The sequence below is a fragment of the Anser anser genome (assembly GCF_964211835.1).
Source record: "Anser anser genome assembly, chromosome: 3".
In the NCBI taxonomy this organism is placed as follows: Eukaryota; Metazoa; Chordata; class Aves; order Anseriformes; family Anatidae; genus Anser; species Anser anser.
This window is the reverse complement of record NC_139722.1, coordinates 16,657,606-16,680,297: the sequence shown is the minus strand read 5'-3', so window position 1 is coordinate 16,680,297 and position 22,692 is coordinate 16,657,606. Positions and strand designations below refer to the sequence as shown.

General features: G+C 43.3%; 1 protein-coding gene across 1 annotated transcript in view; it reads right to left on the bottom strand.

Moving 5' to 3' along the window:
• The window catches only part of MBOAT2 (membrane bound glycerophospholipid O-acyltransferase 2), a 100,586-nt gene extending 89,797 nt beyond the window's left edge, over positions 1-10,789 (bottom strand). Inside the window, exon 1 of the mRNA XM_083828270.1 lies at positions 10,577-10,789. Coding sequence (XP_083684396.1) covers positions 10,577-10,648 — 72 coding nt within the window. The 5' untranslated portion in view covers positions 10,649-10,789. The remainder of the gene's footprint in view (positions 1-10,576) is intronic.
• Positions 10,790-22,692: the final 11,903 nt, after the last annotated feature.

The window sequence follows — 22,692 nt, the reverse complement described above, 5'->3', positions numbered from 1 at the left end:
CATTAATATTTTTTTTTTAAAGTCCATGTTAAAATGAAATATAGAGGATTATTTTTCTTATGAAACTCATTTTTAACATACTGCTGTGCAATTTTTATGTACTAATTAAGACTCTAGGCCCAGCTTCCTCTTCACATCAGCTGTATTTCAATACCAAAAGCCAAGTGTCGCAGCCAAACCCTCCAGATCCTCCTTCACAGCACAGAAGGCATTCGCCTCGTTCCAAAGAGCAGCCAAAGCAGCAGCAAGGGATGCTACCGATATAGATGATTCCTAACTGAATAGCACAAATTAATCACAGCAGCTCGTACAGCCTACATTCCTGGGAGAAGCAGCAATATTGCTGTATGAAGTTCTGCTCACCAGCTCCTGGAAGGCACGGGCAGGTGGTCGGACATACAACACACATGGTAAGGTGCCTTGCAAAAAAGGTAAGGTGTGGGGAGTGCCAAAGATTGAGGGATTTTGTGTTTTACTTTCTCCTCTGCCAATGATCCACCCAATCTCTCTAAAGTCACCTCTTCTTCGTGCTTCTTCATTTCCTTTTTTTTTTTTTTTAAAGAAATCTGCTCAGATCAGAAAAAAACATTCAAACCTGTAAGCTGCAGTGAGTGCCTATGGCCTCAAGAGCACACTTTTGATGTATTAAAGTCGATTCCTTTTTTTTTTTTTTAATTCTTCATTTGAAAAAAAAAAGCAGTTTAGTTCTTATTTTCCCCCTTTATGCCAAACAGTGGTATATTTCTTCCACGGAATTGAATTTTTCTGAGCTGCAAGATGCCAGCATCACTCCGTATCTCCCTGTCTAGACCTATTTTTTGGTTCCCCATTCTGTCACAGAAACAAAGTTATCTTCCTTGTTTCCCACACCGCCCTATCGTGCTAGTAAGTAAAACACATTGAGCATTATTCCTTTTTCTCCTGTCTTTTCAAGAACTATGGTTACTGGAGAGAAAAGCCAAAACATTTTAGAATATCAATTATACAAACACTTTGAAGAGAGCTCTTGCAAGAGCTAGCACATTAAGACAGAATAATGTACACTTTCTTTAAAAAGCAGCACTGATCTTCAAGCTGAGGCTTTGATTTTTTTTTTTTTAATATAAATTTTATTAGCAGCAGCATTGTAAACACAAACCCTTCCAAGCATCGGATTTGGTGACACACACTTGTCATAAATTGCCGAACCTTACTGTAACTGGTGAAGCGTCAGTTATGGCTGGTTTCTCAGATGTCAGTATTAGCTCGTTCTTGCTGCCAGTTAAGTCAAAGCCATTTCCCTTCCCACCAAAGCAGTCAGTTGAAGACTTGAAAACATCTACAGATGTTCCCAAAAAGTTACTTTTCACACTGGGGAGCTGATGCTTCTCCACAGCAACCACAGAGCAGTACAGATGGATCATCTGCTGTCCAATTTCTAACCTTCATCCAGTGCGAAAGAAAAGGAACAAACAGCTTGTACAATTATCCAGTAACTGCCTACTGCCAAACCACTACGAAACAAAGAGCGAGAACAATTATTGGAAAGCGACAATCAATTTTCCAACTATTCCCCCAAAATCGAAAAAAAACAATCCCATGACAAGACTCTAAATCAAAGCATTTAGTAATTTTCTTCAATTTCTTGGGAAAAGTTGGAAAGAATTCCAGAGAAACAGATTAAGTTAAATGACATTTGATAGTTCAATTCAGAGCACATTTCTCTAACTGGCAGGAAGAAGCTGGCATTCCTCTTACAATCCAAAGGTCGTAAATCCTGTGGCAATGCTTTCAAGCACATTTTCGGTTTTGGGTTCAAATAATACCAAGCATCTTCCATGATGAAGATTTAACTAATTAGCGCTCTGCATTGACGTCTCAACCTCACCTCATGTGTGAAATACAAGGAAACGGAGGACAAGCAGCCGTGGTTATTTTGGGTAGTATCAGGATAGGAAAATGTTGAGACACTTCTTTGTAGCAAAGATTGTGTTACTCCATGTTCATACAGCACCCCAAGCGAAGGGATCGTCATTTTCAGGCTGGCGTTCAAGCATAGCTCCTCTTTTAGCAGCCCGTGCTTTAAGTCCGTGCTCTAGCCATTGTCAGCCACCTTCAGCACTACTGGCAAGCACTCTTCAACATCACACTAATATACTTCATACAAATTTACTGGCAGCTGGAAGGACTTAACTCAGATTCTGGATGCTGTCTTCCCAAGCTGATTTTAGTCCAAAACAAAAGACAGACATGACATACGTTAATAATAGTATTTCTATTTCCAGTATCAACTTTCAATTTCTAGCATGTAATTTTTCAGCGTGCTGGAGAACATCCTGAAGAACAAACATGATGGAGACCCCATGAATCCGGTTCACGCAATAAATGAGCATCAAATCCAGCCAGCTTTTCAAAATACTGCTTACTAAATCATCACTCAAGGTATGAAAAACTGTAGGACTAAGGGCTTACAATAAAACCATGCATGTGTTTTACAGTAAAAACAACCAACACTCACTCATTCATCAAGGATGGGAAGAGGACCGTTGAAGGGTATGCTTTCTGACCAGCTCATAAGGACTTAGCATTATTGATACTGAGCTTTGAACAGCTACATATTCACAGCAATAGCCAAGATCTAGGAAGCAAGCTTGCTTCAAAGGTGAAAATTGGAATAAGAATGCTGTTTTTGTTGTGTTTTTTTTTATTTCCCCCTTTCTCCCCCTCAAAACTGTAGCAGCCTCACACTTCTGGTGAGCAGAAACTGATTTGGGCAGGTAAAGATTGCAGATTACCAAGGAAAAAAGGCTTGCACCATCAAAACACAATAGTCTGGGACTGTTTGGAAGCACACTTTGTCAAAGACCAAGTCTACAACTAAATTCTGGGAAGCGTGCCTTTTTATCATAAGCATACAGCACACATGCACATCACGACTAACACCAAAACCTCTACTGACACAGCAACATACAAGATATCCAAAGGTGTATTTGAATGACAAGCTTTTAACACAGAGTATTAAATACTTAGAGCCTGATTTTTTAAAAAAAACTTTCAGTTTATTTCGTTTTTCTAGCTATTTAAAAAGACAGCAAGAAACTACCATCTATGGGAGTATCCTTTTCTGATATAAGCAGAAGCAGACACGTTCACCAGACAGTACTGTTGTGTTCTGCTATGTGAGAAATTGAAACCAAAATGCAGCTCAAAACAAGCAACACAAGCTTACAAAGTAAGACCCTTGTTTATAAAGCCTGCAGAAATCCAGCAACAGCACTAGTCCCTTTACTTAGCAGGGGAAACAAACGTTCCCCATCCCCAAAACATAATTCAGCTTTGGTGTTCTCCATTAAAAAAAAAAGACTTCAGTGCCCTCTCCCTTAAACAACCACTGTTCACCTCTAAGAGTCCTTTCTCCTCTGCTTCTACTCTCCTTCTGTTCCTCCCAACGCAGGATCATTTAGAACCACAGAACGGTTTGGGTTGGACAGGACCTTAAAGCCCATCTAATTCCAACCCCCTGCCATGGGCAGGGACACCTCCCACCACACCAGGCTGCCCAAAGCCCCGTGTGGCCTGGCCTTGAACACCTCCAGGGATGGGGCATCCACAGCTTCTCTGGGCAGCCTGTGCCAGTGCCTCACCACCTTCAGAGAAAATAATTTCTCCCTTATACCTAATCTAAATCTTCATTTGTGGGAAGTCAGCCACCTCCAATGCCTCCAAGCGCCAGAATAGCCCCGTACACTCCTTGCAATACACCCTACAGCCTGCAGAAGCAATGGGCACTATCCAGAGCTGTAATTGCTTTTCAACTTAAGCATTTTAAAAGGGAATGGAATTAAGTAACACCTAATAACTCTTAAGCAATGAGAGTTATGCGTCTACCTTGACATACCTTCTCTAACTTCTTATATTTAACCCCACGACAGAAGGATCGGGAATTCTGTACAGCAGAAGCGTTAGCAGTGCAGAATATAGCCCCGCAGCTATTCAACCAAACAGGCTGCCCACAAGCACCAAAACACCAGCACCTTCGTCTTCAGCTTAAGCCACTTACAAAGTAAATGGAAACTCAAATCCCAGCTAGGGCAGTAAAATTGCACTATTACAGCCAACCCGAAATAGCTCCTTCCCCTTTGGATGCATCACTGCAGAACAGAAGGCAGAGGTATGGATCCCTTGCAAGGAGGGCTGAGCTGCTGGAAACCATTTACAATAAGCAGACAATTCGAAAGAGCCAGACAGCTCTGCTCACTTCAACGAATGCTAAAATACCAAAAAAAAAATATATATATATACACACACACACCAGCTTAAACTATGTTCCAAGGTAAAGAAAGTGAAATATCTCTAACAGAAGAACTGCACCAACGTGCTTTTTAAACGAAATACTGTACCGATGCACACGTTAAATAAACAGGCTTTCACCTGGCTACCTGCAATTTCCCCACCTTCTGAGAGAAAACAAAGCCCCACAGCCTAAACTCCCTTGGTCAAAAGCTTGGGAAACGAGCGAAAACCTAGGCAACTGTTCCTCATGAAATGCACAGATCACCCAAAAAAGAGAAACGTAATAAAGACATGCCATAATTAAGGCTGTAAAGCAGAGCTTCATCAGGCCAGAACAGGAGCAGGCAGGCAGGAGTTAAAAAAAAAAATCAAACGTTGAGGCTAGTGAGTGACCAAGAGTACTTGTTTCAGCTTTAGCCATGTTCACAGCGCCCTTTAAATCAGCGCTGTGCCCACCCCAGCCTGCAGAGCAGAGCCAGCCCTACAGCTGCAGGGAAGGGATTTACAACAGCAGCTCTTCAAAAATAAACACAAAGCCACGCAGTAGCAACTGCGCTTGCAGTAAAATAAGTTCCTCTTGTCACCTTCAGTGTGCCTTAATGCTTTTTCTCTGTTAGCCTGTTCTCTGGCCACCCCAGTATTTCTTTTCAGCATCCCAGGACTGCAGAGTTCCTATGGCAATCTCGAAGCGGCACTCTGAAGACAGAAATGACTTGTACCCAAGTCAGGAAGCTTTTTTTTTTTTTAAATACCAGCTAAATGAATTGCCTAAGGAAGGGAAAAACAGTTTGACAGAACAAAGCAGGTGACTCCGGGCTGTTCAGGTAAAGCCTGTTTATTTTAGATGCTTGCTGCAGAAACCCTGGGTTGGAATTGCATTTGAGTGTTTCCACTACTTCACCAAAACTGGGAGAAATCCCCACTCTCAGTGTGAGTAAGGCTGTACCAAAATGAAAACTTACTGCTGTCTCTGTAAAAATTAAAGAATTAAAGTAGACATATGGTTTAAGTCTTTTCAACAAGATTTATAAACGTGAAATCAGAGGTACTCCTTTCTTGCACCAAGACTTTCCTCCACCCAGCAACTGATCCATCTTCTCCAGCAGTGTATCCAGTGTCTTGTTGTCTTTTCTTTTCCAGTTCTGTTGCAGCTCCCACTCCTTTTTTCAAGGCAGTCGCTTCTCCTATTGATTTTCTTCTTTTATTCCAACTCCATCCTTCTCCACACCTCTCACACGACAGAGCAATTTCAGCCAGCAACACCCAGAGGAGTTAGGTCAACACCTGAACACTAAATTCCAGGAAAGGCATCCCTGCAGAGAAACCAGACCTGCGTGATGATATATTCCCTCCCTTCCACTAGTCCAAGGGAAGTTAATTAAGAAACTGGTAAAAAATATCATCCCTGCGCTTTGCTAGCAAGTCTAAAGTATCTGAACCATCCATTCCTTGGGCACGGCACGCACAGAATGGACATGGGCACTTCCTTCAGCTTCTTTTCACGCCCTGCAGCCTGTGTGGATTGTCACAGGAGATCTCGCTTCGCTTCACACCCTTCATTCTTCCGACTGCTGCTAGCAGCAGATAAGGAAAGACCAGCACAAAGTAGGGGCACAGGTTTCTCGTCCTGCCGCTCCCTTATCTGCGGTGTTTGGATTTTACACACCCATCAATACTACTCTTACTCACTTCCATTACTCATAAGTTTCCTGGGTTACATCGGGGTGGGGGGGAAATCAATACGTTGCTTCATATTTCACAGCCACACACAGGATGTAATTCTTAACACAAATACAAGGTCTAACACAAATTCTGGATGGCTAGACAAAGTTTTTAATTTCTCCTCTGTATTTGAACAAAAAGGCTTTCATTAGACTAAGGCATTTCAGCCCTCAGGAGGCTACGTTAGGTTGCCCGGGTAGAAAACAAGGGAGACTAAGGCATCACAAATGCCTAAAACTTTGGAAAATAACAGGAGATGTGTGTCCAGATGCTTCCTGCAGGCAAACCAGGTGCATGCTGCTGCTAAGCAAAATGATTCCTGATACCAGCTCCAAGCCTGGTCTCCTACACAAGCTCCAGCTGCGGCTCATCTCCGAAGCATCCAAATAAAGTCAAAAAAAAAAACAGATACATCTTGCCAAACATATTTTTTTTCCCTTCATACATGCATAAGATCTTGCCTACTCTCCTTGACGAGAGCAAGGAGAAAGGTGAAGGCTCAACACACATCAGTGCTCACCACTTGCACGCCAAGCATTCAGGGCACGCTGAAAGGAACTCAGGCAAATCCTCTGCACGGGGAAATGCACGCTGCAAGTGATGCAAAGATGCAGCAGGCTTGCCTGCAATCTCTGAAGTAAGGAAGTTTATATGGTTCACATAGCTTTCCATGCCTATTCTTCTTAAAAAAAAAGGTCAGTCTAGATTCTGTGAATGTTGGTGGCGCTCATGTAGAAAATTCCATCTATTCTACACAAATAAGCAAATTATTCAAATAAAAGCTAAAATTAGTGGGGGGGGGGGAAACAAGTATAGAAATAGCAAGGAAATTTGGTGACTTCTGCTGAAAAATGTTGCTCATCTTTATTTCCTACGTGAAGCGTATAACCACACACGACATTTTATTCAATCCACGTATCTTCACGTAGTTACACCATGGCTACACTCTCCACGCAGTAGCTGCGGCTGCGCTCTTTCTTTTCTTATCTGGAAGACGATCACTACAGTTAGCTGATCCAGTTCCCCAGCCCATAACTCCAAATCTCAAGATCAATCTCTCAGACAACCGTGCCGACAGCTGAGGCTCACGTATTGTGGTAACCGACCTCCCACCTCCCCTGCCAGCTACTCCTTTATAACAGTTGGCTGTTTCTATGGCAAATGAACCGCAGGAATATTTCAACTAATTTTTGCCAATTTTCAGACAAGAAAAAATCTTTGCTCCCTCTGGTGGGAGCAGCGAAAGCAGAGATTATGCTCTGAACTTGACTTACCCTGAGGAGACCCAAAGCCAAGAAGAAAGCTCTGCTCTCCTAGGACCATTCTCATTTCAGAACAAATTTAAATGCCTCCAATTAATGGCAGATGAGCTGATACATCAGCAATAGAAGCTATTTGCCAACACATACTCAGCAAGACAGTGCCAGAAGTAGAAATGGACCACAGCCCAGCACGCTATCCTGTCAAGGCTTCACCTTGGAGAAAGAAAAACATGGCAGACACACAAACATGACAGGAGTATAGCCAGGAAAACTAGAGGCACAGGTGAGAAACAAGACAGTAATAAAACAGAGTTGCAACCCTGATGCATTATGCAACATATAATCCTCAAGCAGCCACGCTTTCATGGTAATTCTCGCCACACTTCTCTTTATCTGTAAGGGGTGGGAAGGACATTACTTTTACTCCCTCTCTCCTCCAACAAGACAGAAGGAGAACAGTGGTACAATTACGTGCGTTCACTCTTCATTAACTTTAAGGACCAAAGAAGACAGTTGTCATCAACAGGACGCTTCCTTCGAAGAGCAGCAAACTTAGATGCTCCAAGAAGTGAAGAGACAGTTCTTAGATTAGGCTTTTCACCCCTATGGAGTGCAAAAAACTTTTTGCTATGACAAAATCCAAAAAAAGTAGGCAAGTTTGCCTTCCCAAACCTACAGAGACTGTTCTAGGTTGCTGCTCATACCAACCATCTTCCCTAGCTACAAAGGACTGGAAGTAATAAGAAAAAAAAAAACCTCTTCAGTGAACGAAGCAGCCCATGAGGATTGCATTAGCTTTTCCAAGCAGACATTTCAGTTACCTTGGTGCAAGAGAACAGCTAAAGGAAGGGTTAAGGTAGGGGCAAGTTATCGCGTAACACCTTGTTGGGGGATACACACAGAAGAGGAAAACGAGTTTGTCTCCATTCCAGTAGCTAACTGGTACTCCACTACCAAGAGGAAAAGTCGAGGAAGAGCAATCTTAAAGAAACAAAGCTTTTATCTGGCAACACAGCTGAGCACAGAGGAGATTCTTCTTCTTACAAGTATGTCAAAGGGCTCTGGTGGAGCTGTCACTCTGCATCTTCCACAGTGGTCCCTAACCAGCATGTAACAAGGCTCAGGTCTGTGCCTCCAGCTCCACCAAACACGAAGTCCAAAAGTAACTGATTCCTCATGCTCAACCACCCGAATTCCGATCTGATTGATTAGATTGAAATTAGAGATAGAAGCTTCACCTTTCACTGAAGTTTCCACTTACGCTCACTGCCAAAAAGGCGAGCTTCTCGGTCCGTTTGTTTGAATACCCGGGCAGCAGAGAAGCACTGACACACGCTATCTGGATTTGGCTCCCAGAGTTACACACCTCTGCCTTCAGTAAAACTTTAGAGCAGGATAATTACAGAAAGTAACGGCTTAATTGTAGATCACCTCACCATCATGGCATTTCAGATATAATTAGCATCTACTTGTGGTCAAAACCAAAACATACAAGTGGAGAAACAAATCTCACCCATCTATACCCATCGGTTCCAAGTGCTGCTGCAGCACATCGTTCTAGAGCACCCATTTCAAGTACCTGCTCCACAGTCTGCGTTCGGATGAGGTAGTAGAAACAACCTACTTACTAATCAGAACCCCCCTTTTTCTTTTTTATTTCTTTTTCCTCACACACACAGCTACATTTTCATACTGGTATGTGTATAGTATCACTAAATGCCACACGTAACCTTTGAGCACACACACAGTATCAGCACTTTCTCTTCTCTGCCCTCATTCTCCTCCACGTTTGATTTGATTACACTGAACACATTTCACATTCTTTCTGTATTACAAGCTTACGATCAAGACAGACTCTTAAGCTGAGAGGTTACAGAAATCTGACTTTGAGTGTTGGGTTTTTCGCTTGTTTGTTTGTGATCACTTAAAGGTGCATTCCCCTCAGTGCTGCATAATCCTATAACTCTTCATTCCATGCTTCGGTCACAAGGCTCTTCGTACACACCTGGGCCTGTATTTTCTATGGTCCACTGATGTGGACAAAACAAAACATGTATATTTTTAGCTGCTTATCAGGAAGTCTTTTAAACCATGCGGTTAGCCACCCTCCATTGTGATTATCCCCCAAAGCTTCAGAGCTTCAAGCACAGCGCTTTACAAAACCATCTTGCCTTTCCAGGGGCATCTGTTGCAACACATTCACTACAGGGAAGTTTTCCAGGCTTTGATAAAAAGTAACTTCATTACCATCAAAATGCCATATCAGCAGTACTTCAAATAAATTGGGTAGAAGCAGCACCACGTCACGAAGCCATTAAATTTATGGCTGCTGTTATGAATAGATAATTACACGACACCAGCATCACGCCACAAAGAGACGGTCATCTCTTATTATTTCTTTTACGGTACCCTGATGGAGCTGCCCATTTAAAGGAAATAAACGTGTGGCACCTGCCTGGCAGGGCTCACAGTCCACACGTCGGAGGCACGGAGCCATGTGGCGCCACCGACCCAGGATGCGGGCAGCACTGCAACCTGTGCACCACATCCACTCCTCCACAACCAGCTTGGCTCAAATTCACCGGCTTTTGGCAGGTTTCTAGAAGAGCCATTTCTGTAGGTGTACTTAACCTCAGGTTGTCTCACCTCCATTCGAACAAAAGGAAGAAAAGAGTAAAAGCACACAGTTTGGGCACTCCCAGAAGTCACTAAACGTGCTCCTTGCTCTGCGTTTGGCATCCGATTGCTTTTTTCCACTCAGGAGGTGCATTTCATAGAGAGGAACCACCACCTCCCTCTACGTGAGGGAGCCTCCTGACCTGCTCCATTCATTCACACATTAACACAGATTTTTTTTTGCCCCTAAGAATGCCTCATATGAAGTTTCTCGGTGCTGTAAGAGAGGAGCCACTTCCAAGTTACTCACACATTTATAAGCCCGCATACATCCCGGGGGGCAACACCACTCCCCCCACAACCACCCCACACCACCCCAGCCCCCCCCAAAAAAAAACAAAAAAATCCCTAAAAACCCCAAACCCCCGTTCCCCAGCCCTACCAAGCACCCCCAGGACCCCTCCTATCACACAATGCCCAGCCACCAGGGGCTGTGGCTCCCGGGGGGGGTCACCCCACACACCCCCCGACCCCAAAAAACGACTCTACGATCCCGCTCACCCCCATTCACCCCACAGCAGCCGTGCCCCGGGGGGGGGAGGGAGGCTGATGGGGGGGGGGAGGCGATGAGGGGGCTCCGGGCTCGGTGCGTTGCCCCCCCCCGGTGCATCAGCGGCGGGGCTGGGCGCTTCCCTCCGCCTCACCTGGTCGACGGGCAGGCGCACGGCGTTGCTGAGGGGCTGCAGCAGCGTGGAGCCCGTGGTGCTGGTGGCCATGGTGCGGCGGCGGAGCCCCGCTCCCCGCGAGAGGAGGCCGGAGGCAGCGCTGCCCTCCCCGCCGCTAACGGCAACAACGGCGGCCGCGGCCCCGCACGGAGCCCTGACAACAAGGGGCCGAGCGCGGCCCCGCCGCAGACTGACGGCGCCGCCGGCCAATCGCAGAGCGGAGCCGCGGCGGAGTGACGGGAGGGCCCGCCCAATCGCGAGGCGGCGCTGAGGGGCGCGGGAGGGGCGAAGCGGCTGGGCGGGAGGGGGTTGTGGGGAGGGGGGAGATGGAGGCGGGAGGGGCGGCGGTGGGGGTGAGGGGGGGAGGTGTGCGCGGGAGGTGGCCGCGGGGAGGGGGCGGTGGCGACGTGTTTGGGGGTCGTGGGGATGGGTTTGGGATGGGGGTGGTTTGGGGATGGGGTGGGTGAGGTGAGGTGAAGCGCAGGGCGGCCCCGCCTTGGCTGCGGGACGCTGAGGTGGGGCTGCGCGCTGCGCGCAGGTAGCGCGCAGGGCCGGGGCGGCTGCCTCAGGGCGTCAGGTCTGGGGTGACAGCCCCTGGGTGTCAGCCCCCGTCCGGCTTCCCGTGTCCAGCGAGGGCTTCAGGCGGGCAGGGACCTCCCGAGGCCCCCGGCCCAGCCCCTGCTCCAGCAGGGCCACCCAGAGCAGGGTGCCCAGCACCACGTCCAGGCGGCTTCTGAATGTCCCCAAGGAGGAGACCCCATCGCCTCTCTGCGCCAGGGCACACCCGCCCAGCACAGAAGGGCTCCTGGTGTTCAAACGAAACCTCCCATGCTCCAGTTTGTGCCCACTGCCTCTTGTCCTGGCACTGGGCACCACTGGGAAGAGGCTGGGTCCATCTTTGCAGCCTTCCTTCAAGTATTGACAGACCCCGATGAGATCACCCTGAGCCTCCTCTTCTCCAGGCGGGGAGCAGTCCCAGCTCTCTTAGCGTCTCCTCACACAGGACCTGCTCCAGTTGACAGTATCCTAAAGAGTTCTCAAAACAATCCAAAAATGTTCCTACAACCACCCACTGATTTAAGGAGGGCTGTCTACCATGGCTATAAGCCACAGTTTTTAGTTTATTAAGGGCCTGTTTCTTACACACACAAGCCTGAAACACTACAATCCCAAGTGCTTTTCCAGTAGGTTCAGGCTAGCCGTAGTTTCCCTAAAGAATCACACCAGCAGTAATAAACGTGTGTGTAGCACAGCTCTTCCTCCTGCCCAGTGAATGCTCTGTGACATGAAACAAAGAGAAGTCTTCAGTGACTTGACGTGAGGACACGCAGCAAACGCTGCCAGATGATCTCGTGCAGCAGGGTATTAATTAAATGGTTCTGGTTTAGTACCTTGCCCTGCTTTTATATTACAGTTTTCTGTTGCGTTAGTGTTCAGGTTTTATAAAATCAACTATTACTTTTGTTCTAAATGATGTGGAGAAGGAGCTCCCAAAGGAACATACTGCCCTTATCTATAACCACTCAAGAATCCTGAGTCTCTTGAGAGAAAACTGGTTATTCCTTGCACTTTATTAAACATTCTTTTTTACAATTATTGTGTATTTTATCTGTAAGCTATGCTATAACCAGTAGCGAGAATTTCATTTTAAGTATGTGAAAGATGAAATGCCTTGTCCCATATCATGCCAACAGCCTGAACCAGTCTGGAATAGCGTCGAGGTGGAGTGATTTGCATACCCATTTAAGTTCACAGTTAATGCTAATTGGTAGTAGCTGGAAAATGGAGGTAAGTGTAATTATCTGAAAACATCCGGTGTTTCTCATACTGAATTGAAGACCACACTCTGTACTTATGTTTTAGCTTCTGGTACGGTCTTTTGTCTGCATTTAAAGAGACTGGTTAATAGGTACAAATAAGTGGTTTTAATTAGATTTCTTCACTGCGTGACAGGCAATTACAATTGCGGTAGCATCTGCAGCTTCAGAAGAAATTGCATGATGTTTTTGTAGTAAAGGAAAGAGAGTTGCTTTCAGAAAGGGAAAAAAAGATAATAACCCCCACCTTCTCCCAATTAATTCTGAATCAGGTCCTTAAATCTGAACCTGCAAATGTGTATACATGTGAGTAACTTTAGGGGAGTTCAGTACCACTAGGCTCAGTTTGCATTAGCCTATACATATGTATATATGCATATAAAGACTAAGCTCATTGTACCTGGTTTAATAAGTAGACATATACCTACACACAAATCTTTGGAAATCTTAACCTAAACATTCTCACATAAAACTGCAGAAGGGCTGCTTTAGAGAAGGCTGATAGCTAATTCTGAATCATAGTCTAGTCACAAGGAACGATTCTGGTGCATTTATATAAATCCATGGAGGTGGTGTTACTGAGAGTTTCATGAAATATTCCCAGCAAGTAATTGACCTACTGAATGAAAATCTTGGTTTCAATTAACAAATTGTCTGAAAACAAGCTCGTGATATCACAGCATAAAATATCAGTTGGTTTCAAAACATAACCCTTATTTTTCTGTTAATTTTCACTCTTTTTTCAATGTACATGTTCTTGCAGTGCTGAGAAAATACAAAAATACGCTCCCTCACATGATGCCCAGGATCTTAGGAGTTCATACTTGAAAGATATGATATCTATACTGTAAACCACATTATCATTATAAACAGCTTGCAGCTAAGGCTTTAAGTTACATAATTTCATCTGTCACAAGTTTCCATTGGAGAAATGCAGTCTTTTGGGACGATGCTCTTGCGCTGCTATTTAGGAAGGTGTGCATTGGGGAAGACAATGTCAGAAAAAATCATCTTTAAAACAGTCAGAAAATAACAGTCCCTTTGTACTGACATGGCAGATACGTTAGGTGCAAGAAGAAAAAGGATCCTGCCCCACAGGGCTTGAAACCGAAGTTTGCAATCAGAAATGAAGCATGCAAATGTCACTTGGAAAGAAAGCAACAGGAAAATAAGCAACTTTTGCAGTAGAAAATGTAGCCTGTCTTTGATACTGGCTGTAAATTGTATGATGAGGACTTTTACAGGCATTGCAGTAAAACTAGCTCTCTTGCTGCTTTTTTTTTTTTTTTTTAATTCATTACATATGTTTTCATATGTTTTTAGAGAATTTCCTGCCTCTGTGAAAACATTGTGTTGCCTGTGGGAAGATGAAGCATTGGCTGGAGAAAGGTGGCATCCCACATTGTACTGACATGATGATAGTGCAATTAGTCCCAAAAGTTAAATACAAAAATCTTTTGTATGATTCCATGAAAAAGAAGGTTAGAGAGTGAGACGAAGAAGCTAATGTACCCAGAGTAGTGAACCTATAAAACTTGGTCATCGCATAAGTGGAACAGTTTTACTTAATTCCGTGCTGTTAGAAATATCTGCATGTAATGAGCAAGAACTTCCATGAGGAAATTCCAGCAAAAGCTGTCAGTCAAAGTGCAGGAGGGGATGTGTTGATTTAAATAATCCCTGGAGAGTGGCTTGGCATAGCATGAACTACTTTTGATGTTCTGCGATTAAGTTTTTATGGTTCCATAAGTGCTCGCAGTTCTTGTTTAACAATGAGCACAAAGGCATCTCTCAGCCCTAGAGAGGTTACTTGATCTGTCAGAATAGTGTAACACTGAGGCAGCAAACACTTCCTATAAACTCTGTTTAGTTGAATGACCACTGAAGAGAGTCAGTTGTTTACAGTACTAGTCCTACCAGATGACACTAACCCATGAAGAACAAACAGAGAAGGTCTGCGGCAGAGGATAGGAAATGGCAGTGGGACAATGTTATTAAATGCTCCTTGTAGTACACTTTTTTTTTTTCCTACAGTTTTTAGCATTAGCTATATCAAGTTGATTACTTTTCCACAGTAAAGTCTTATTTTAGCTTTACCTACTTGGCTTTGCTTAGCCTAAAATATTTGAGACTTAATTCCAAAGAGAAAAATACTTCTGCAAAAGCTAATGCCAATCAAACTGAATTACTCTTCATAAAAATTTTGCTATCGAAATTTTGCCATCTGTATCTTTGTCTCACCTTTCCTCCAAATCAGTCTTTTGCCATCTGCTTGAATATTCCAAATAATCCAGTACAATAAGCTTCACATGCATTGGCTGTTTGCTAATCTAATATAACCTCTAATTAGTCAGTTCTGCTATGAAGTCAGTTTCTCCTACGAAGACAGCCTGAGGGAGTTGGGGTTGTTCGGCCTAGAGAAGAGAAGGCTCCAGGGAGACCTTACAGAGGCCTCCCAGTGCCTAGAGGGAGGCTACAGGAAAGCTGGGGAGGGACTAATCGTGGGGGAGCGTAGGGACAGGACACAGGGGGTAATGGCTTTAAACTAAAAAAAGGTAGATTTAGATTAGATATAAGGAAGAAATCCTTCACTGTGAGAGCAGTGAGGCACTGGCACAGGCTGCCCAGGGAAGCTGTGGATGCCCCCATCCATGGAGGTGCTCAAGGCCAGGCTGGATGGGGCTTTGGGCAACCTGACGTAGTGGGAGGTGACCCTGTAAGTACCTTTCTACAGTCAGTAGCTCAAATGTACCTTTCACTTTTTTAGCAGAACACTTTTGGCTTTAGATTTTTGACTTGTGCTTGTGTTTCACTCCTACAGCTGTTCTGAAAGCAAACAAGCTTCTCAGCTTTTAAGACAGCAATCAGTTTCTATCATAAAACAGATTTGGGCCAACTTTCTTTCACCTAAGTACTTAAATTCTGTGGTAGGAAAATGCATTGGTGTCACTCATGAACATTAACTCCTGTTCCACTCAGACCATTTTACGTTTCAGTTATACACTGTCTCCTAACAAAATCAAGCAGAGCTTGTAAAGGCAGACAAGGAAAAGCTCGCTTTCCTTTTCAACTGCTGCAAATATCAGCTCTCAGGTGCAGATCTTAGAAATGATAATTTTCTCACTAAAGGAACTTCATGCTTGCATGACAAGGACAAAACAACTGACTTCAGCAACAAGAAGTTGCTCTTAGGAATGAGTTGCCTTTTCAAAGCAAACTCTACTGGTAAAATAGTTTATGGGAAAGCAATACAGACAGTGCACAGTATTTCACAGTGTAATAAGTGAAGTGCCATGTGCAAATGGGGTATTGTTGTCACTTTGGCGATTGAAAACTTTGGGGAGGAAAGGCCCTTTTTCAGAACAGAAATAAAAGCAATGAGCTTCAAAGCTGAATTACAAGTTCAAGAGCAGTCGTTCAGGGCTTTGTTAGGTATGTACCAGGCTATGAGACATAAGGTAGATGGGAGAGGCTGGTGGTAACCTGGAGAGGAATCTACTTGTCGGTCTATAAAACAATAGCAAAGAACTGACAAGTCTACCTATTTAACGGCCTTAACTACAAAAAACAAAGCAAACGTTTGTATTAAATGCATACAAATAAATGTACCGTTGATAAATCACTTAGTTTACTTTCCTATTATATTGCAACAGCAGGCCATGGAAATAACTGCTTTTAACAGGTTTCTCAGGTTTCTGGGCTGTCTTTGTATTGTGTCTCCTTTGCTGAAAGGCGAGACCTGACTTCATATCTGATGTTACAGCTTCTCAAACTGATCCTTGCCATTTCGAGAGTTCAGTTCCCAGGGTTACTCCCACTAGCCCTAGGTGAGTGCAACAAGATAGGACTAAGCCTCTTCTTTATATGGATTAATTGTTTCTGAAAGAATAATGCACTTTCTTCTTGCCAGAGTTGCTTAAGAGTTGCTTTTAATGCCAAGATAAGCTTAGAGAGTAAAGTAAGGTTTCTCTAAGAGCAAAGGTTGAAGTGTAGGAGAGGGTGCAAAATATATAATAAAAATGCAATTTAAAATTATGCTGACCAAATATTTTTTCCTTTCAGTTGCTTCATGCTGACAGTTAAGAGGGAGAAAGGGAGAGCTGTGGGACTTTTTTTTTTTGTCCCTCAGGACTGGCTTGCCCTGAATAGCTTTCTGAGTCCTTATGGCCATTGCTACTTAGCTCAGGATGGTCCTCTCTGTTCTTAAGAGTGTTTGTGCGTAATCCTGATCCTACTGCTGTTCTCCTGGAGGGCTTTCTAAAGTTAGTCCTTGTGTTTTCTTTTGAGCTTAAGTTGCTCTGTTATTTTTGCAAGATTTTGTAAGTTTTTGTCGTAAGACATCTTAAGAGTCCATACACCTTACTAGTTTTATTGTCTGCCATTCATTTTAAAATCTGTTTAAAAGCTGCACCTACCAACATTAGAAAGGATGGGTTCGGTCCTATGACACTTCATTTCCACTCCTGTCATCATTCCCACTGTCTCCATCACACAGAGTTTTGAAGCTCCTGCTCTTAAAATTCCTCCCTTGCTACCTCTAGCTCCGGCAGTCAGCGCAGCTCGAGGTACCTCCTTTTTGCCAGCCAGTGAGTCATGTCAGGCTGCACAGTGGACAAAACTGATGGTGTGAGCAGAAATAGGGTGTCGGCTGGTGAATGGAAAGGAGGTACTAGGGATGGGATGCCGCAGCCTGGAACAGCCCAATGCAATTAAATTTGTCACTGAGTCAGAGCCTGAATGTTTCTGCATTTGTTCCAGGACCCACCTGCTTCCCCGGTTCTTTTCTCCAGCTTTGTGTGACAAGCAAGAAGCTGTTGCCATATGTCCTAGTGGGGAAGCCTTCCCTGTGCAGAGCAGCAGGGTAAGGGAATCTTGCTCAGCTTGGAGACCTGAGAAGAAATGGTCCTGGAGCTTTGCACCAGCCAGCCACTGAGCATAAAAATACTTCATTGCAATTTAATTTTGTTACTTGTGTCTCGATGTCCCATCTGTTAAGTGGCCCTCTGCAACCATATGGGCCTTGTCCAAACACAAATTTGTGAGATGTAGTTATAATAATGTAGTCCTCCCCACAAAACACACAAAGCTATAATGAATAACATTCTGGGCACTGTAGCCAAAGATGCACGCTAGTATTCAGGTTTCTGAGTGCTACTTCAAGTCATGTACAAGCTCGGATGTATGTTCTATTTATATGTGCAGTGTTATTTGCATAAGTAAATTCATGAGTTTGTTGGACCACCCTGTCAGTCAAACAGCAGCCTCACCAAAATTGCGGTGCACAAACCTGAAATGCTCTAGGATATAATATTTATTTATTTATTTACCTTGCAGAAAACCTATCCAGTAGACCGAAGAAGCATTTTAGTGAATTGAGCATACTAATCACACTAATACATATATAAAAATTCAAATTTTCTTCCTTCTCAGTTAAATTATTATCACATTAAATATATTTTATTATATTTAATACATATCATGCACCATGCTTCATTCTTTTGATGCCCTAGACTGTATGTAAGAGCAGAGCTCGGTTACTATGTCCTCCATGATTTCCAAAATTGATATTTGTGGTGACAGTAAATTTAACCTGTTCCTAAAATATACTGTACTTGTGGAGAATATTTGAAATAGGGCTGTGAAAGTTTAAACAGCCTGAATTAAGAGGCAGTATTCCATCTCTTAATTTGGTAGCCACTTCATCATTTCTTTGAAAAGTAAGATATCTGTGTGTAAAAAAAACAGTTCATAACACCGGCTTGCTCTGCTCTCTTATGGAGATGAAAATAGTCCAACTGCATGTCATAACATTTTGTCTACACAGCATTCGTGTGGTGAGCAAATCTGTCTGATACCTTGCTGCTTGTTTTACTTCTTCCTGCTCTTAATTTTGATATTTTTATTGAAATTTATGACTTTTATTGAACTTTATGACTTATGACTTTATTACTTTTAATAAGGGGTTGTGAGTACTAAAGATTTCTTAGGAACACTGGCTGTATCTCCTTTTCTTATTTAAATATGAAGTACAATTACTAAAAAATTGAGAGAACAATGAAGAGCTCGACTGTTCTTAGTTTCCATTTCAAAGTACCATGCTATAATGAAATCCTGTGAGAAAATGTAGAACAGGCAATACATTCAAAAATACATAGTTGTTCTGTGAAAGTCACTGCCAGAAAATAACAGCTGTTTTAAGGGCATTTTAAGTATCATCAACAGTAGATATCATTTACAGTTACAAGGGATATAAATCTTTAAGCTCTGGGCTTTTAGTTATCAAGCTAAGCAACTGATATCTGTTCTGAGGAAGAAATGTGTGTGCATGTTATTGCAGAGTTCACTTTTCAGATTTTTTTGCACTTCTTTTGAAATATTTAGCTACCGTCAGAGAGGATGCTAGACCACTGATCTGATTCCCTAGCACTGTGAAGGTGTTCCACCTCTTCCTAACTGTACCCATTTCTATTAGAGAGTTATTGTGTCACGGTGGAGAAATACTAACTTTGGGATCCTGCAGTATGTGGCATTACAGGGGACTCTTGAAGCTGGCTAGCGCACTGTTCCTGTAACGCTGCAGCCGGGCTAATGCTGTGAATCGTATGATTGATGTCCTAGGGGCTGCACTCCCTGCTGCTTTAAACAGGAAGCTCTTCTCGTATCATTTCAGCTCAGCAAACAAGGCCACTTCCTTAACAATACAATAACAGGAATTTGATCAGAAACTTCAAAATTCAGTTCTCGAAGGCATGAAGGTGATTGCTTTCATTCTTGCATTATCTGCAGTTATTAGGCATAAAAGCTGTGCTTCTTGTTTAAAAAAAAAAACAGCTTTTCCTCATGTTCTTTTTACAAGGAGGAATCTGGGTTTTTTATGATTGCTAAAATGTCATTCCCTTTTTGCTAGAGATTTCTCATTCTTCTTTTTTCCCCTCGACTAAATTTACATTGCCAATATCACAGTGTGATTCGGCAGGAAAATGCACTCAGCTACTTCTAAGTACTTTTCTTCTTTTAATATCCCTGTGTGGTTCACCACTGAGAACAGTAGTTTTAGGCACACATTGTTCAGGTGCAGGTTGCTCAAGAAGTAAGCCTCTTCCACTGCCTGTGTTCATTTGCTGCTTCTATACAGATACAAGAAATATTACAGCTAAATAAAACAGGATTATTTATATTGCAGAACTAAATTATTTGCCTTGTTTTTTTGCTGATAAGATTTGCTTTCAGGGCCACGGGGGTCAGTGGAAAAGACTGGAGCTCTGAAGACTTAACCTCAGCAGAGGCAAATCGAGTTAGGAAATGTAGGAACAAATAAAACATACACAGGTCCATAGGATCTGGTGAGATTCATCCATGAGTGCAAGGCTGCTCTCAGTGATATATGAAAGGTAATAGCAATTGGAGGAGGTTCCTGGGGACTGTAAGAAAGCAAATGTCATGCCTGTTTTCAAGAAGGGCAAGAAGAATAATCCAGGGAACTATAAGCCTGTCAGCCTTATCTCAGTCTCTGGGATGGTGATAGAGCAAATCCTCCTGGAAAATATTTCCAAACATACAGACAAGATGGTTGGGAGTTGTCAGCATGGACTTAAGTGGAGGAAATTGTGCCTGACCAATCTGGCTTTGCAGACAAGGGGAGAGTGATGGATGTCGTTTATCCCTATTTTAGCAAGGCTTTTGACATCGTCTCCCATAACATCTGCACAGACAAACAAGTGAAGTACAGACTGGATAAATGGACGGTGAGGCGGACTGAAACCTGGCTGAACTGTTGGGCTCAAAGGGTTGTGATCAGTGGCACAAAGCCCAGCTGGAGACCAGGCCCTCGTGCAGTACCACAGGGACTGACGCAGGGCCCAGTACTTGTTTAACCTCTTCATTAAGCACCAGGTGATGGGACACGGTGCTCCTTCAGCACGTTGGCAGATGATACAAAGCTGGGGGGAGCGGTTGATAAACTAGGTGGGCGTGCTGCCTCTCAGAGGGACATGGGCAGGCTGGGGAAATGGACAGGCAGGAACCTCACAAAGTTCAACAAAGGGAAATGTCGAGAATGATCCCGGGGAGGAACAACCCCACACGTAATACATGTTGAAGGCTGACTGGCTGCAAAGCAGCTTTTCAGAAAAGGATCTAGGGTTCCTGGTGGACAAAAAATTTACCGTGAACCAGCAATGTAAACTAACAGCAAAGAAGGCCGACAGGTCAAGGGTTGGGAATCATCTTTTCTAGTGAGTGCTGGGTCCAGTTTTGGGCTCCCCAGCACAAGAGAGGCATGCACATAGTAGAACAAGTTCAGTGAAGGATCACAAAGGTTTACGAGAATGTGTCACACAAGAAGAGGCTGAGAGAGCAGGAAATGTTTAGCTCGAAGGAGGGAAGGCTTGGTCAGATCTTAACTATGTGTGGAAATACCAAAAATAAAGGACAGCAGAACCAGCATCTTTTCAGTGTTGCCCAGTCAAAAGGCAAGAGGCAATGGACACAAGTTGAAAGACAGCAAATTCCACGTACATATAAGAAATACCCTTTTTACAGTGAGGGTAGTCAGACACTGGTGCAGGTTTCCCAGAGGGGTTGAGGAATCTTCAGCCTTGGAGATCCTCAAAACCCAACTGGATAAGGCCTTGAGCAACCTTCTGTAGTTGATCCAGCTTTGAGCACAGTGGGGCTTGAACTGGACAGTCTGATGGGGTCCCTTCCAGCCTCAAATACTACTATTTTGTGATTCTACCTAAACAGGGTAAACACAAAGGTTTGAGGTAAACTCCATTCTTTGCAAGTGGAGCATAACAGCACAAGGAGCCAGGCACAGCCTCAAGTTTCATGGCTGGCCAGGAGTTTCTAGTCAAGAATCCAGGATTTGTGCATACCAGAAGTGAAATACATATAAACAGACAAATGCTTGAAGAGCAGACTTCAACAGTTCCCTTTGGCACGCTATGCTAAATCACTAATAGATGACCTCCAAATTGGAATTTCCAATGGTAAGGAGGCTTTTGACTGAAAAGGTCATATAAAATCCTTCTTAATTTCTGTTTAAAACTGTTAATTCAAGGAACCTGCTGGGAAACAATGATTCAACCATGCATAGACTTGTATTTTTAATGTATTTGAAGAACCTGATTAAACTCCTAACTTAAGAAATCGCTAACTGTGGCTTTTACGTATATGTACAACAATATCAGTAAATAAAAGGGAAATAGCACAAAGATGCTTTTCTCCACCTTTTTAATGAATCCTTGTTTAGTAGCTCTACTTATACTTTCAGGCCTTTGGAATTGTCTGGGTTGGTGCCATGTCTCGGATAGTGCTATGGGTATTGCTCAGATAAACCACTCCTTTCCCTGCCATGGAAAAAGAGCAGTTTATTCCTAGCCGTGGTTATACCTACTCAAGATTAAGTTCCATTTTCTCTTTCTCTCTCTCTTTTTTTCTTTCTTCATTTCCCCTTCCATCTCCTTGTGGGCCATGGCACAGCATGTACCTAGAGGCACACCACACATAAACTTCAGGTTCTCCCTTGGGTAAGAGATCCTACAGCCTTTCTTCCTCTACATGTTCTTCAGCAATTCAGACTTTTCTCTTGGATCGTCGGTGTGATCTGTGCAGGCCTTAACAGAAATTCGACAACTTACTTTTTTTTGTCTTGATAGGCTCCAATAGTCTCTTTTAAGTCAATGTGAACTAGCCTGTCCAGAACAACTGCAAAGGCTTTCCCTTTTCTCTGTAGTAACAGATGGGTGCTTGCATGGATGGGAAAGAAGATAAAGACTGGACCTATATTTTTCAGCCATCTGCTTCCTTGACGATCTCTTTCTTCAAACTGTGTTATGGAAGAGGACTAGCAGAGTCTCCAGCATGATGGTTCTATATAAAAACATGAAAAGATTTGGTTCTTGCTCTAAAATTTTACACTAAAAGGAGAGACATGTCATGAAAATCAGTTAGATTACTGAGTCTTGGCACAGGTAAGCAAGTTTAATAAAGGTAAAGCTGGGTCACATAAGATAGAGAATATTCATCAATCTTTGCAATGTATAACTATTTACCTTGTGTACCGTTCCTCCCATAGATTCTAAAAAACCTGTCAAAATCTCATATGTTAAATTTTGCGGCACTGTAGAGTAGAAGCATAGGTATGTGTTTTATACCTGACATGAAAAACCCTGCTGACAGACGTGCTTGTGTTGAAGGGATTATATGGTGTATGCTTACTTGCACAATTCTTCTTCTTGCTTATGTACACACTTTGGTTTGTCCTGCAAGTTGGGA